The sequence below is a fragment of the Eptatretus burgeri genome, chromosome 2, assembly GCF_056783735.1.
Source record: "Eptatretus burgeri isolate ZD-2024b chromosome 2, Ebu_testis_v1, whole genome shotgun sequence".
Taxonomy (NCBI): Eukaryota; Metazoa; Chordata; class Myxini; order Myxiniformes; family Myxinidae; genus Eptatretus; species Eptatretus burgeri.
This window is the reverse complement of record NC_140962.1, coordinates 100,584,580-100,602,476: the sequence shown is the minus strand read 5'-3', so window position 1 is coordinate 100,602,476 and position 17,897 is coordinate 100,584,580. Positions and strand designations below refer to the sequence as shown.

General features: G+C 41.7%; 1 protein-coding gene across 6 annotated transcripts in view; it reads right to left on the bottom strand.

The window, feature by feature from the left end:
• The window catches only part of KIF21A (kinesin family member 21A), a 249,946-nt gene that overhangs the window by 98,387 nt on the left and 133,662 nt on the right, over positions 1-17,897 (bottom strand). For 5 of the 6 annotated variants that reach the window (XM_085870463.1, XM_085870467.1, XM_085870468.1 and 2 more), the window contains 3 exons: positions 8,556-8,710; positions 5,404-5,554; positions 5,102-5,296 (listed from right to left, as the gene is read on the bottom strand). In XM_085870463.1, coding sequence (XP_085726589.1) covers positions 5,102-5,296; positions 5,404-5,554; positions 8,556-8,710 — 501 coding nt within the window. The remainder of the gene's footprint in view (positions 1-5,101; positions 5,297-5,403; positions 5,555-8,555; positions 8,711-17,897) is intronic. The other variant, XM_085870464.1, reaches the window with a different exon arrangement.

Genomic DNA, 17,897 nt, shown 5'->3' with positions numbered 1-17,897 from the left:
CCTGCAAACCAGAGCCACGTCCTAGCCACATCAGAGCCGTACCTTCTCTTTTCCTCTGCACCAGAAGCCGGGAATGCAACGGGCCATTTCCCTGCCAGAGTGGCTTGGACCATAATCATCCTGCAGTGCCCTATCAGTACCCGCTCTCTTGCTCCTACCCCATCCCCACTCTCTCCCTCCTTCCTCCCACCCCACCCCTCCCTCCCCCAGCCACACGCCTCCCTCCTCCCACCCCAACTTCCTCCCCTCCCTCTAACACCCTTCCCACCCCTCCCTCCAGACTCCCACACGACAGGTGGTGGCTCATGTGTTTATAAGTTATGAATTGTGAGAAAATGACTTAAAAACCCTTGTAAAAAAAAAAAAAATAATAATAATAATAAGAAAACCAAGGTGCATTATGGTAAACCAGAGAGTTGGTGTCAAAGCCACACAATGCTCACCTGTTTATACATTTATCGTTTTTAAAAGACGAGTCTAATAATTAATATTTATAAAGCATTGCAGTGAAGTCTGATCGAAATAATTTTAAAGCAATATATGTATTTGTATATTGTAATCAGTAACAAGAGCGCAAGTGAGCACAATATACGCCCGAATAAGAAGGTATATACAGAATTGTGCTACTACATGGAAAACAGCATCCTGGTTGCCATGGCAACCACTTTAGATGACGAACGTATGTCGCGACACACCGTCTCCACAGTCTGTACCGATGTACCAAATATGAAACGTGAAAGTTGAAAACTTTGGGAGTGAGAGTGCGGACAGGAATGGACGGACGGACGGACAGATGGACGGACGGATGACACATAATACGCCCCGATATATATATATATATATATATATATATATATATATATATATATATATATATATATATATATATATATATATATATATATATATATATGACCGTTTTTACAGCCATTTTTCCCTGCTGTGCAGGGGTTTGGCTTTTTCTTGAGGCAATGTTTTATGGCCGGATGCCCTTCCTGACGCCAACCCTGGTCGCCTCTTACGACACACAGGGATATGGTACACCAATTCCAACCGGGTCATACACCGGGACCAGTACACTGGCACTCATTTCGCCGACCTCGGAAGGATGACAGGCTGAGTCAACCCCCTGGTGTATTAATTTAGTGGCCCAACGGGGCTTGAACTCAGGACCTTTGGATCCCAAGCCGCTGCCCTAACCACTGCGCCAACACCAGGATTTTATATATGTATGTATGTATGTATGTATGTATGTATGTATGTATGTATGTATGTATATATGTATGTATGTATATATATATATATATACATACATATATATATATATATATATATATATATATATATATATATATGTATGTATGTATATATATATATATATACATACATATATAAAATCCTGGTGTTGGCGCAGTGGTTAGGGCAGCGGCTTGGGATCCAAAGGTCCTGAGTTCAAGCCCCGTTGGGCCACTAAATTAATACACCAGGGGGTTGACTCAGCCTGTCATCCTTTCGAGGTCGGTGAAATGAGTACCAGTATACTGGGCTCGGTGTATACCCCGGTTAAAATTGGTGTACCATATACCTGTGTCGTAAGAGACGATAAGGGTTGCGCCAGGAAGGGCATCCGGCGTAAAACCTGTGCCACATCATTATGCGGATGACAACGGATGATCTGCTGTGGTGACCTCGAACGGGAGCAGCCGAAAGAAGAAGATATATATGTATATATATGTATATATATATATATATATATATATATATATATATATATATATATATATATATATATATATATATATATATATATCGGGCGTATAAAAAATAGTGTGGGAGATAAAAACTTTAGAAAGGAAAAAATAACTTGCACCAAAAACGTTAACATTTTCACGCTGATGCTCACGCTCATGTCGGGGGTATCGCTATAGCTCTCTGTTCTTCGAATAGGCGAGCTAAAAAGTGTGATCCTATAAAATTTTGTGGCGATTAACCTTGGGAGCTCAGAGGATTAGCATCACAAACAAACAAACAACATCTCATTTGCTTTTATGTAGAACATAACATCACTCCAAGCTCGTAATGAAATGAATCAACATGTTGACTTAAAGCAGATTACACAAAAAGGTGAAACAATCAAACCCAGGTGAAACAACTTAGAGCGAGTGTGCATTCCTCTCGGCCATCCTGCCGTGATGTGGGGATTCATTGCTTTTTAGCCACTGAAAACATTTTTCAATTCTCTCTTGAACTCGTAGTTCACTTGTTCCCTTGCTTAAAGCTGATAAGATATAACCTTTGTTATACAAATTGTTATTTTCTTAAAATTTCCAGATTTCACTCCATATTTCAACACTTATTTAATCCACGAGATGTTGTTCTTCTTTCGGCTGCTCCCGTTAGAGGTCGCCACAGCGGATCATTCGTTATGATCCGCATACCGATTTGGCACAGGTTTTTTTTACGCCGGATGCCCTTCCTGACGCAACTCTGGTCGCCTCTTACGACAAAGGGATAAGGATTGGGTTTCGCCATGATTCCGGGCTGCCCTACACCCTCTCATAGCGCGGCCCAGCACAGAGCTCCCGTCCTCAAGCGATCCTCCAACCCAAGCCTCCAAGTAGCCGGATTACAGGCGCACGCTTGGTTATTTAATCCACGAGATCCGATCCTCAAATCCGAAATCATATATCGATTATATACTTCAGTTAGTCTGTGAGAGTATTTTGTGTTTCCAAGGCAAGGCATTTTAAGTGGGTCGAATCAAAATGGCAGCGAAAACTTCCACATGGTGAAGTTGGCTGACCAAGGATTAAACTTTTCATGGAGGTAAGCCGTTAATTATCTTCAAAAGGGGTGTTTAAATTTACCCAAACATCCAATTTTCATTCATACACTCCCTTGGACTTCCCTTAATATTGTTACGGTTCTAGGAACCGTACGGATACAACATACAGGTGTCCCAAGTCAGTTATGCCGTTAAGTATATGTGTAGACAGAACCCCTCCTTGTGTGTAGTGGGATACCGAAGGGGTGCGTTGCGATGTTTTTTTTTTTTTAGTGAGGGTAATAAATCTTGACATCCCATCCTCCATTGCGATCCACGGTACCCAAGCGCTTGCAGCCTTCGGTTCGCTGGCAACAACGTACCACAGTCCACCTGTTGTCTCTGGAGGCTCGTTTTTCTGAGACAGAATCTTCGCTGTCACAGTTCCTATTCGGCTTCTGCAAGCGCTCCAACTCTTTGACGAGTCCACACGCGTGGAGTAGGCGGGCCTCGCCGGTGCCTGGCCGAGGCCCCACCCAGAAAGGGCGGACCCATTGAGGCCCTGTCCAATCAGGGCGGACAGTGGCGTCGGCTTCACCAAGGCTCCTCCCCACTGAGGGAGGTCTATAAACCACGACACCATCCTTAGTCTTGAGTTATTTGGAGGTTGTTCGTTCTGTGCTTGGAGGCCGGAGTTGGTTGGAAAACGAAGGGGTTACCGCTGCTTGGCTCCGCTCACGTCTCGCCCCGACGGCCCGACTACTGGTCCCGGCCCACTCGAGTTCTGCCACGGACCCGAACTCCACATGGGCGGCTGTGGACCTGACTGAACGACTGTTGGCAGGTGCCGCACCACAGAGCATTCCTTTCCCCGAGACTCAGGTACTTGAAAGAACTGCGACCTCAGCCCGCCTCCCTCCCTGGCTGCAAAAGTCCTTTGCCTTCAACTGGGTTTATTTTGTCCGAGTGTGTGTCTGAGTGTGTGGCACCAGTCTAATAAGTAGAAACTGTATAAGTGTTTTCGATCATTGTAAATCTTGCCTGTATAATTCCCGCGTAAGTCTGCTCTGTGTCTGCTTTATAAGTTGCTGTAAATTGTCGCACTAAATATTCTTTCTTTCCCCTGCATAACACCCTGATAAACCTGTTTCTGTGCCACATAAATTTCCTCGTTTATTATAAATAAATTATTGTAGAAATGTTCCCAGTTCCTTTTCGTCTTTTCCTTCATTGGTCCAGCATGGTTCGGATCTGAGTTTTAGCTGGGTCTTTGTTCCCATTAATCTGCTCATCCTAGCCGGCACGGCTTTGGCAGTTCCGCTCGACTGCACCCGAACCGGAGTTGGTAGTTGGAACTCTACTGTAGTTGGTAGAGTGACCCGGTTCGAGCAAGACGTGCCAAGGGCGTGGTTCCCCGGTAGACTACACCGCGTGGTGAATTAGGTAAATTGGTTCTAGACAAAAAGACCCTACGCTATGCGGTGGAGGTATTGGCATCCACGATCAGTTAAGCGACCCGCCGCCTCACAGAGTTATCCGAGAGGGACGGCCTACAATTCCGGGAGTCTGGTGGGAGACGACGTAACTTCCCCCACCTTGCGGCCATTCTCGCCACCGGTCCCCGGCCCGCAACAATATGTATGAAAAGTTTTGGGCTACGTTCATGGGTCTGGAAGTTATGGAGGACACACACACACACACACACACACACACACACACACACACACACACACACACACACACACACACACACACACACACACACACACACACACACACACACACACACACCTGATCTCATGCTTCCTTTGGTGGCTTAGAAAGACACTGTTAGTGGGACTAATTAGATGGGGGCAAAGAACGCCGCATATCCAGACTGTCACGCGTCACGCTCGCTCAGTCTAAGTAGCATCAAGACGTGCTAAGTCTGATCAGCGTAATGCTGGGCCACCTTGACACTTCCATTCTGTATGGTATCACAGCCTTTGACACGTAATCCAGAATGGAAGACCCCAAAATGATCGACCATTATGGTCGCATTGAGGCAACTCATCAGGTTTGAACTGGGAGCCCAGGACGACCATAACAATATATGGGTTGAAAGTGGATATACATTTGTATTACAGCAGGTATGTCTATAGTGCAAAAAGTATGAATACAGAGATGTTTTAAAAGCACATATAATGATGGGTCAAAAGTATGTGTATCGATAGGTTGATGCAGGTAGTCTATGTTTACAAGTTTCAAGTGGATATAACCATTGCTTAAAAGGAAATAATGTAAAATGTACTGATGTAAATAATTCATTTTTGTTGTTGTTGGCACATTCAACTTTACCTTGGATTCTTCCATTTGCATGATATTTGCCTGGCACTCAGATATGCTCTCATTTAGGTAGTCCAGATTGGCAGAGTGCGTTTCCAAGTCTTCATTTAATGCCTGAGTATTTGAGCGATCATCAGGTGAGGTCGAGATCAAGCGGTCACGTCGACGAAGCAGTCGTTCTCTTTTTTGAGTCAGTTCTTCTCTTTGCTGAATGTGCAAAATAATTTTATCATCACAAAAAAGTGAAGCACACATTGGTATAATGGTATTCTCACAAACCTCAGGACTAACCCCAAAAACCCTCTGCCACTGACCTTGAGTAGCCTGTTCATATCAGCCTCCATGTTTGTAATCGTCAGGCGCTGCATGACGATATCTGAAACTCGCCGCTCCAGCGATTGCCACTTGAGTCGTGCTGTCCTGGATGAGTAGATTGTCAAAGGTTTCCGCAGCTGCCACTTCCTGCTAGACACATTCAAGAGGGTTTGCTCGACACATCACAACCATGAGTTTGTCAGCAATGAGGAAATCCGTCACCAGCATTTTAGATCCTACTAGAAATTATGCATTTGGGAGGCAATAAAAGGAAATCAGCTCTGATGAAAATGATGATGATCGTAATAATAATAATAATAATAATAATAATAATAATTACTATTACAATAATAATAGAAATAATAATATCAAAAATTTTATCAACTGTGGCAGATTAAGAAAGTCAGAATTTTCACTTATCAGCAGAAAATGAAACACTACAATGTACAGCATAAATATGAGGACAAACTATCAAAGACTGATCTGGCACAAGGAAAATCAAGCAACTCTAGATATCCTCGTTTACTTCTTCTCCTCCTCTTCCCTTTATTAGGGGTGAGGTCCGATGGCACCATGCTTCTGCCCAGCCTTGAACACGACACTCCTCTACCCACCTTTGTCCTCAGCCAACTCTCTCCACTCTCCAACCACACCAATCTTACCGATATCCCTCCTCACCACCCTTCATGTCCTTACCATCCTCCTCCCTGTCACGAGCCAACTTATAGATCATCTTCCTCCCACCATCCTCTTCCAACTTGTTGTACACCTCCTCTTCCATATTATTATTTGCCTTATCCACAGCTCTCCTTGCTGCTTTCTTCTTCTACCCATCCAGGTGGAACAACTACATATCCAGCTGCCTCCCTCAATCCTTGATCTTCTCTATCCTCTTCAAAACCTTTTCACCAACTGCCTTTGGTAGCTCTTCCGTCCACCATACCTGCTTTCTATCCCTCAAAGATGCACCCTTTCCTGATGTCCTTCACACAAAACTTCTGCAATTCCCATAAACACCTCTCCGTACTTCTTCTATTCCTCCTCCAAACCTTCTGCTTCTCCGCTAATTTGCTCATATGCTCATACCTAGCCCTCAACCTCTCCTTGCACTCGATGAGGACATTTCCCCAATACGTCCCCCCACCTAATAATCTTATGACTCCTGCTCTTAAACTCCCATGTATTCTCCATCCATACCACAAACTGGGTGATTTGTGCTGGGTGGTAACATGCTCTCCCGCCACTGCCTTACAATCTTTAACCCTCCACAATTGTCACTCCCTTTCCACCACCAAATCCAGTTCTGTTCTATGATGTCCACTCCTATGGGCAATCTTGTAGCTTTTATGCTTTTGAAAGAATGAACCAGCTTTGGCCATCCCAGCCCTCACCACCAGCTCCACCAACTCTTGACCCTCTCTATTCCTCATTCCCCAACCAAATGTACCAAAACTTTCCTCTTCCCCTGACTCCGCCACTCCCACATGCACGTTAAGGGTCCCCTGCAATGCACAGCGTCACGTCAAGCTCAACCATTCCCATCATCCTCTCCAGTGCATCCCTGAATTCCTGCTTCCCCGCACCAGTCCTTCCTGTTTGTGGCCTATACACTGACATAATATAAACTATTTGCCTATGTACCACCAACCATGCCACAACTGTCTGTCCCTCCCATCTTTCCACTCTGACAAACTACTTACTGATCTCTCCCAATACTATTATTCCCAATACTACTTTTGGATCCTTGGGAACTTTTGGATCCTTGGGAACTTTTGGGACTTTCAAGTCCTCGGGAACGTTTTTGAATTTTAGGTCATCGGAGTATTTGGGGTCCCCAGGGTGTTTTGGGTCTTGAGGGGTCTTAAGGGTCTTGGGGGTCTTAAAGGATCTTCAAAGGTCGAAGGGGTCTCAGCAGTCTAAAGGCACATTCCAATAGTGTATAATTAATGAATATACAGATGTAATTAATACACAAAAAGTATTCCTCACACGGACGCGCACGCACGCACGCATGCACGCACGCACGCACACACACCTCATCCATTTATAGTGGATGACTTATTTTGCATCTGTTTTTTTCTTGAATCATGACACTATACATATTGAGAGGTTAATGTTGCAATGTTCCACCAAAATAACTTCACTAAACAATCAAATTTGAGTGTAGTTTAGGCTTCCACAAAATAAGTCTGCGAGAATCACCTGGGGGGGGGGAGGGAGATGGGAGGGGTGGGGTTCAACTCATGGCCCATGGCATATATGGGCCGGAGCACTACCAAATGTGGCTTGCACAATGGCGGCCCCATGGGAGATTTATGATGAAACTAGAGTCACGACTGCACGCAGTCGACGGGTATTCCTCCGCTCTCCCGCACAAACACTTGAGTATTGACATATTTGACCCTTGACCTTTATCATATCTGGCCCAAAATCTAATCAGTTAATTGCCCTGTCTGACTTTACCTTTGTACCAAGTTTGATGAGATTCTGTGCAATATTTCTTGAGTTAGGGCAGAAACAGTAAAATTTCAGAGCTTGACCTTGACCTTTATCACATCTGGCCCAAAATCTAATCAGTTAATTGCCCTGTCTGACTTTACCTTTGTACCAAGTTTGATGAGATTCTGTGCAATATTTGAGTTAGGGCAGAAACAGTAAAATTTCAGAGCTTGACCTTGACCTTTGACCCTTGACCTTTATCACATCTGGCCCAAAATCTAATCACTTAATTGCCCTGTCTTTACCTTTTTTACCAAGTTTGATGAAATTCTACAATTTGCTTCTTGAGTTATCGTGTAAACGAAAATCCGGACGGACGGAGAACCCGGAAACATAATGCCTCCGGCACCCTTGGTGCGGAGGCATAAAAATGAAGTCAATAGCTCACATATTATTTTCAATTGAAGGGGGGATTTGGAATAGGTGGAAGGGACAATCTCTGTAACAACTTGAGTGATCGCCACCAAACGTGGTTGGGATAGTGTAGGCCCCATGGGGGTTAATGGTGAAAAAATGAACATTTAAAGTTGCGATCATTGTTGGATGTGTGGAACAAGGTAAGTGCTGCAGGGTTAATGATGCAAGACCAGCAGCAGTACAATTAAACTCTACAAGGTGAAAGTGGTCCCATAGGTGAAAGGTTTTGGAATACCTGCTGTTGGGTAGGTTTTCTGCTGGGATATTAGTCTGTTTTGAGCTCCCAAGCCTGATTCTGCTCGGCCCACCAGGTGCCGAACCTTCCATCTCAAGTGTCTGTCTTGAGACCCGGCCAGACATTGGCTTTGCGATTCGGCGCAGCGAAGATACCTGCAGGATAGGAAGCCATTTAACAAAAGCTTATGTTCTCACTTGCAAAAAATTAATAAGCCAAAGTGTCATGACATTTTTCTTACCAATATTATTATGACAATGCCTTACCAATATTATGAACAATCAACTGATGCTTCATTCAGGGCTCCACATGAACTTTTTTAAGGGTGGCCTGTCCTAAAAAGAAACAGTTTATGTTTTGTATCCCACTGATGATCCAGATCTGCATCCAGATCTTCACCAAATCTAATCAGCTTGTTCTCGTCACCCACCCAACTCATCCACCAAGTTTCATCCAAATCCGTCCATAATTTTTTGAGATATCGTGCTATATATCGTTTTTGACCCTATCTCTCAGTGGTGAAGAACCATAAAAAAATTCTCATATCCAGATCCTGATCTTAACCCAAATCGAATAAATTCGTCCTTGTCACACACCCAACCTGTTCACCAAATTTCGTCTGAATCCATTGACAACTTTTTGAGATATCCTGCTCACAGGCAAATAAACAAAGAGACAGACAGGGGTGAAAACGTAATCTCCATCCACCTTCGGTGGCGGAGGTAGCCAGGCGGAAGAGTTTATGCTTTGTGCCCCGACCTAAATCCAATCGAAAATCTGTGACATGACTTGAAAATTGCTGTTCATCAACACTCCCCACGTAACTTGACTGAGCTTGAACAGATTTGTACAGAAGAAAGGGTAAATATTGTCCAATCAAGGTGTGCAAAGTTGGTAGAGACCCATCCCAACAGACACACCACTGTAATTGCTGTCAAAGGTTCTTCCACCAAGTATTAACTCAGGTGGGTGGGCACTTATCCCACCAAGATATTCTAGTTTTGTATTTTAAATTAATTTTATGAAATTTGTGGAATTTGTTTTTGACTTGGAAGTTGTGGGTTACGATGTGGAAATAAAAGTGGAAAAAGTCTGATTTAATGAAATTTCATTCGAGGCTATAAGGCAACAAAAGGTGAAATTTTTGAAAGGCGATAGTAGAGGATAAATGGGGCTTCTGAGGCAGCCAGTCAAATGAATGGGGGAAAAGGGAAAAACTTTCTGACTCAAGGCCCAAAAGCCCAAAATAGGAAACTGATTTCCTCCCCCTCCCGTACAAGCAAATGTAAAATTGAGACCGATTTTCTCCCCCTCCCATACAAGCAAATGTAAAATTGAGACTGATTTCCTCCCCCTCCCATACAAGCAAATGTAAAATTGAGACTGACTCAAATCCCAAAAGCCCAAAATAGGAGACTGATTTTCTCCGCACCTATCCCCTTCCCTCCCATACAAGCAAATGTAAAATTGAGACTGACTCAAATCCCAAAAGCCCAAAATAGGAGACTGATTTTCTCCCCACCTATCCCCTTCCCTCCCATACAAGCAAATGTAAAATTGAGACTTACTGATTAAAGCATTTCTTTCCTTTCATATTTTCATTCCATTCAAAGGGTGAAACAATGAATATTTGTCCATGTTATACTTTGGGGAATAACTTAATTTTTCTATTATATTCACTTCATCTCTTCAAGCACGAAAGAAAGGGCTGTTAGGGTGAGTTTTGTAAAATGGGGAAGTGTTTTTAGAACACAGTCGTGCCGTGAAAATGAGGAAGTATTCTGTGCCCTTGTCTATCGTGGTTATATTTTAAATAATCAGAACACTCACAAAACAAAGTTTAGTTAAAAACAGCTTTTAAACGTAGGTTTTATCAAAAATCATTCAAAGCAAGATGTTTCATTTTCGTGTGAAAACGAGTCAGTTTTGAAGTCAGCCAAGCTGCCTCGCCCGAATCAAGCCAAAAAAATTCCGAAGTCATTTCCGATGTGGGGACACACCCTGGAAAAACCATTGTTGTGAAATCTCCCATTACGTCATCAAGTTGGTTTAAATAAGGAACTTGTGTACCGTTTGTGTTTTATTACAAAAATGGAGTGTTCAGATTCTTACTACAACCTTGCAGATCAATTGTTTTCACAAGATGACAGGTGAGATCTCAACCCATTTCATTATTTGTTGTATAAAACAGAATTAAATCACTATACAACCAATAATTATTGTATGTCTTTTTTCCAACAGGTTGTCCCCAATAAGAACATCGTTGATAGCTGATGTTGAAAATGAGTTATTTGAATATCACGAGGAATGGATAAAAATGAACGACTTTCTTGAAGACATTTATTCGTTTCGAAAATAAGTGAATGATATTATTGTTGGCTGGAAAGAAATTCTCTCACGTCCTTTGATCCCGAGTTTAAGGTGAGGAATTATCACTCTGTGTGTGTGTGTGTGTGTGTGTGTGCATATGTGCGTGTGTGTGTGTGTCTGTCTGTCTTTCTGTCTCTCTATACGTCTCTGTCTCTCTCTTTCTGTCTCTGTCTCCGTCTGTCTCTTTCTGTTCTCCTTATACACAACCTTTTATTTGGCATGGTGGTAATTAATTTAAAAGCAATACCACAACTTGGTGGTAATTTTTTGACTACTTGCTTTTTCTTTTCAGCATTAAAACTGAATCATACATGGGTGGTGAAGTGAATGAATTTTGCAACCTTGAATGGGAAGATGTTGAAATTCCATGGGGTGATGAATCATTTTCAACTTGTTCCAGTTTAAATGCTCATCTGGATGAAATGGACATAAAACTCGATCTTCTGGAGGTAAATGTTATATTTAGTATTTTATTAATATCATAATATAACACTGGGCTACATTTGAAATATTTTTTTCAGAGGTCTAGGTTTTCTCAATGGTTCTCTCAATGGTTCTCTCAACGGTTCTTATATGTTTTTTGCATGCTGATTTCAGAAATGTATCAAATTTCGCTCAATCAGGTCAAGTTTTTATGCTATCTCAATTTTAAGGAAAAAAAATAATCAAAATTTTTGTTTTTTTAATAAGCATTTTTTAAATTCAAAATCAGACTTACATTGACAGAAAATGTACAAACTATATATAAAATGACACACAAGTACACTTAATGTGGAAGAAAGTGCCTTCTCAATTACTTTCATTTCAATTTCAGAAAAATATAGATAAATCGTTGTTTCTGGCAACACCCAACTTCAGTCGCTCCAGCAGCTGCGTGGCTCAGTCTGGTGTGAGCTGTCCACTTAGGTGCACGTGAGCGGCGGTACGTCCTGCGTAGTGTCCTCCTTACTATAACATTACTGTGATTCACGATGAATCAAAAGTGCAAGAATGACCCAAACAAGTTCTGCTATATCTGTGGTAAAGTGACCATGCCAGACCGGCAGTCTAACATCACACGTTTTGTAAGGAAAAGCTATCACGCATATTTTGGAATGAAACTTGGTGACCAGGACAAAGCCTTTGGCCCTCACATATGCTGAAAAACGTGCGTTGAGAGTCTGCGGCGCTGGAGCCACAAGAAGATTGAGTGTCTGCCTTTTGGTATCCCAATGGTGTGGAGGGAGGGAAGAGATCATACTAATGACTGTTATTTCTGTATGACAAACCTACAAGGTGAGTTTATCAATTTTGTTCGAGTTTAACTTTATGTTGAATAAATTCCCAAACATTCTAAATTGTTTAACTTTATATATCATGTCACCCCCTTGACGGTATGTCTATCTCTTTCATTTTAGGCATAAATCGAAAAAAACAAGCAACACTTAAAGTATCTAGACGTGCAATCTGCCATTAAACCAGTTCCTCATGGACCAGGAATTCCAATTCCAGCACCGCCTGAAAATTGCAGACATTCGGCGTCCGAGTCCGATGAACAAATTGAAGATGGTGACATATCTGGTACATATCAACCTACGGGCGAGACAAGTCAACCCAAACTCTTTAGCCAAGCGGAGTTGAACGATTTGACACGAGATTTGTGTTTGTCCATAGAATCTGCTCAGTTGCTAGGGTCACGACTTCATGAAAATTGTTTGTTAGCTCCTGAAACTACATTCTCCTGGTACCGCAGCCGTGAAGAAGAATTTCGAGAATATTTTAGTTCGGACGATGAAGTTTCTCTGGTTTACTGTAGCAACATCACCTGCCTCATTGCAGCTATGGGTTTAGTGTATGATCCTACAGAATGGCGGCTCTTCATTGACTCCTCAAGTAGAAGCTTGAAAGCAGTACTACTCTTCAATGGCAACAAGATCGCATCTGTTCCGGTGGGTCACTCGGTACAGATGACTGAGAACTATAGTAACATTGAGCATTTGCTAACTGCTTTGAAGTACAAAGATCACAATTGGATGATTTGCGGAGACCTAAAGGTATGTTGGTGTCAACCTAGTTACATATATTTTTCTACTTTATTTATTGAAATATTGTTAACATGGATTAAAATATATATTTTTAATAAACTGGAATAACAAATTTTGAAACAAATGTGTGTTCTTTATTATTTATAGGTTGTGTCCATGGTGCTTGGTCTACAAGGGGGCTACACCAAATACCCCTGCTTTCTTTGTCTGTGGGACAGCCGAGCAGACAAGCAGCACTATGTACAACGCAACTGGCCAAAAGATCTGGCCTGGAACCAGGTTCCCACAACGTTGTGTCACACGCTCTTGCGAATCCTCAGAAGATTCTACTTCTGCCACTGCACATCAAGCTCGGACTTATGAAGAATTTTGTCAAAGCACTGAACAAAGAAGGTCGAGCTTTCGCTTTCCTGAACAAGAAATTTCCTCGCGTAAGGCCAAACTGAAAGCAGGCATTTATGATGGCCCTCAGATCAGGGAGGTTTTGAAAGATCCTAAATTCGACGAAAGTATGAAAAAGAATGAGAGGAATGCCTGGCTCTCATTCAAATCCATTGTGACAAACTTTCTGGGCAATCACCGAAGTCCAGAGTATGAATGTGTTGTGGAAGGGCTCCTGCAGAGTTTCCAGGCTCTTGGTGCACTCATGTCCATAAAGATGCATTTTCTCAGCTCACATTTAGACTACTTTCCGGAAAACTGTGGTGATGTCAGCGAGGAGCAAGGAGAACGGTTTCACCAGGATATTCGAGTGATGGAAGAGAGGTACCAGGGAAGATGGGATGTCAACATGCTTGCAGACTACTGTTGGTGACTCAAGAGAGATGTTACAGATGCAAAACAGAGACAAAAATCTTTGCGAAAGCCATTTATTCCGCATTAATTGTTTTCCTTCGTCTTTTTAATGTTGAATTTCACATTAACGGTACTTGTGCGTCATTTTATATATGGTTTGTACATTTTCTGTCAATGTAAGTCTGATTTTGAATTTTAAAAATATAATTAAAAAAAACAAAATTTTGATTCTTTTTTTTCCTTAAAATTGAGATAGCATTAAAAACTTGATCTGATTGAGCGAAATGAGATACATTTCTAAATTCAGCATGCAAAAAGCATATATAAACCGTTGAGAAAACCTCGACCTCTGAAATGACGCAGACCATTGTAATCATCTTTATATACCCTAATTGTTCTTCACTCTTTGTTTTGAACAGAATATATTGATTGAGTTTCAAAATCACAAGACATCTGAAGCAGACTGCTGGGAAAGATCATTCATTCTCGCAACTGAATATTTACCTCAAGAGAAATGTTTAATATTTTCAATCGATGAATTATATTTGCTTTGCTTTCAATTATTTAATTCTTAATTATAAAAAAGAATAAAGGAAGTGCAAAGGAGGGGAGGGGGGGGGGTAGGTGCGCTCCCCAATGACCCACCACCCCCCTTATCCCACCCCTCTCCCCTCTCCCCTCCCCGTGTGTGTGGGGAAGGGTGGGGGGTGGGATGAGGGAGGTGGTGGGTCAAATGTGGGGGTGCACGGAGGGGAGGGCTTGTGTGGGTGGGTGGAGCTTGTGTGGGTGGGTGGGGCTTGTGTGGGTGGGTGGAGCTTGTGTGGGTGGAGCTTGTGTGGGTGGGTGGGGCTTGTGTGGGTGGAGCTTGTGTGGGTGGGTGGAGCTTATGTGGATGTGGTTTGTGTGTGTGGAGCAAATTTTTTTTAATTAAGTAAACATGTTGTGTGTGGGGAACGAATTGACTAATCACTAATTATGTGGATATGATGGATGTGGATGTGGCTTATGTGGGTGGTCTTTGAGTGGGTGGAGCTTGTGTGAGTGGGGCTTGTGTGGGTGGGGCTTGTGTGGATGAGGCTTTTGTGGGTGGGGCTCGTGTGGGTGGGGCTTGTGTGGACGGAGCCAAAAAGGGGCGGAGTTAAAAAGGGGCGGAGTCAAAAAAATTCTTAAATTTATCTTTTTCTTTTGTAATTCCTGTGAATAAAATGAACCTAAAATCTCTTCCCCTTCTAAATCATATACCTTATAAATCCAAGGAACTGAATCTATTACATCAATGATTTTTAAAAGTTCAATTGCACATCGCTTAGTATAACCTTTTTCAAAATGAGATTTCCACCTGTATATTCTTACTATATCACCAACTTTGAAATAAGGCTTTCTGGCATGAATCTCTTTTTCATATTTTAATTTGGTAAATGTTTCTGATGGTTTAGTATTCGTTGAGGTGTGAATCGTGTCATTATACTTATCTACAATATCCTGAATTAAAGATAACCATTGTTGAGAACAGAGTTGAGTGAATTTTTTATATAGTCTCTCTTTTAAAGTGTGATTGAATCACTCAATAACAACCACTTTTCCTTCATTAAAGGTGCTGTGTAATATAATGTTGTTATTTTAAAGAAAATTCATAAATGTTTTCTTATAAAACTCTCTACCCTCATCAGTGCACAATTTTTTAGGTTTTCGCTTACTTTTATTAAATATCTGTTGGAAGGCTAACATGAGTGTATTCCCGGTTTTGTTTTTCAAAGGGACGACCCACGCATATCTACTTCTCAAATCGATAAAGGTTAAAGCATACTTGTACCCCTTATCATTATTGAGTTCAATTAAATTAGCGGACCAGATATAATCAACTTCCTTGGAATAAACCTTCCTTCTATGAAACTTTGTGATTATTGGTTTATGTAATTAGCTAATCCTTAGCTAATTGTTCTTCAATCTTAATGACATCATTAGAGCCGATAAGTTTTTTGAATTTCCAAGCCCAAGTTTCAATTTAGCACTGATCATCTTCTTCACGATGAACCTATCAACTTTTTCTCTCAAGGTTGTATTTTGTATCAGAGACAAATTATACAACATTTCTCTATCGGCTTCATGTTTTCCTTCCAACGTTGTGATATTTCCATAATCAATATCGTGCCTCATGCACACTTCATCAACCCTATTGATAGGGTTGCTCCACGGTTTAGGATTGTCAGCCTCATCTAATCTTTTATTCAAGTTTGTTCCTGGATCACAGAAAGAATACCCTTGTAGATGTAATTCCCCTGGTATTCCAGTAGTTGTAAATTTACTTCCTGATAAAAACTTTTGTATATCTCCCCCACGTTTGTGTTTTGGGAATTCATTCTTTTTTGAGCCACACACCGAACTTGTACCTTTTGTATAACCCTATTATTTTTACTTTTAACATACGAGATATTTTTACTCTTGGTTTTCTTTTTAAGGCCCAGTCACACCTTGACGTTTTAGCCAACGTATGCCAATTTTTGAATTTTTTTTCTAAAACACTGGCACACGTTGAATACGTTATGGGTAAGTTTTGATAACATTGAGAGCATGCTGAAAAACACTGCCATACGTCATTGTACGCTGGCTTTAAACGTACTTTTCGGTTGTCCTCAAATTTTTGCATGCTTGAAATTTCACGACGTATGCCGGCGTATGACTCACACGTTCCGCTACGCTGGCCACAAGTTGTATGCATGGTCTGCGATCGTTGACAGACGTCAACACATGCTACTTGTAAGTTAATCATAAGTTGAGACACGCCGAGGTAATGTTTAGCATACCCGAAACTTATTTCTAACCTATGATTAACATGTTGTTGGCACGTTACGCGATCGTTGCTACATGTCGACAGACGTTACTTTTAAGTTACTCATAGGCTGAAAGACTTCGGTATAATGGATCGTCCTTGCGTCAGCGTCCACGGCCATGGCCAGGACACTTATTTGCAGCATTCTTCAAACTTTTCTTCGGCATGACGAGGATGTTCACACTTCGATGTCTAGCTTGGCTATGATTCCAATTGTCCATTGGCAGCGTCTATTTTAAATAGTCGAGTCTGAGCGTTTTAACACGTTCAGAAGAAACGCTTCAAATTTCCAAACCCCAGCGTCAAAAAACAAAGGCGAGTGACAGCAATTTAAATCGTTCATTGTAAACAATGAAAATAGTTGAGTGGTACCGTTTAAAAGTCGTTGAGTGTAAAAAAATCGAATTGTTGAGCGCAAGCGTCTACTTTCAATAATGGAGTTTGAGCGATTTAGCACGTTCAATAGAAACGATTAAAATTTCTGAGCGCCAGCGTCAACAAACAAAGGCGAGTGACAGCAATTTAAATCGTTCATTGTAAACAATGAAAATAGCTGAGTGGTACCGTTTAAAAGTCGTTGAGTGTAAAAAAAATCCAATTGTTGAGCGCAAGCGTTTACTTTCAATAGTGGAGATGCAGCCATTTAAATCGTTGAGTGGCAGCCTATGAATAGCAAACCCCACGTCACCGGCAAAGATAAACTGCCGCACGATATGGATAAGTTAGGCTATCGTTGGGCATAGTTTGTGAACGCCGGCTACACGATGATTATTCATTGGTATACCGTATCTATAAGTTATCGAAGCGCTCTATGCACATTATTAGTTCATTGTGCATTTGTCCAACCCGTTATGAATAGACCTAAATCGTAAAAACAAGCTATAGCTCATTGTTGAAAAAGACCCATAAAAAATTAGCCGTGAAGAACTTCGAACAATGGTGCAAAGATGTCTCCTACCCGTGGACACGCGGACGCAAGGACGATCCATCATAACCCACACCCTCCCCTCACACTCACCTACTACTGCCAACATGAACAAACTACTACTAATACTAATACTGATACTGATACTGATACTGCTGACATGGACATCGACTCAAAAAGGACTCGAAAACACTGTTGGGTTCCCCTTTTATGAACACCATTTTTATATACCAATTCCCAAAATCGCTGGGAACACGTCTTTATATGGCAGTTGTAAGTTAGAAACACGTTCATTTATTTTTTTTGTCGACCGGAAGACGTCATTGGAATACGTCTACATACGTCAATGTGTGTTGGGACTACGTAAAGAATTGGTTCAAAGCACGTCAAACATAAGT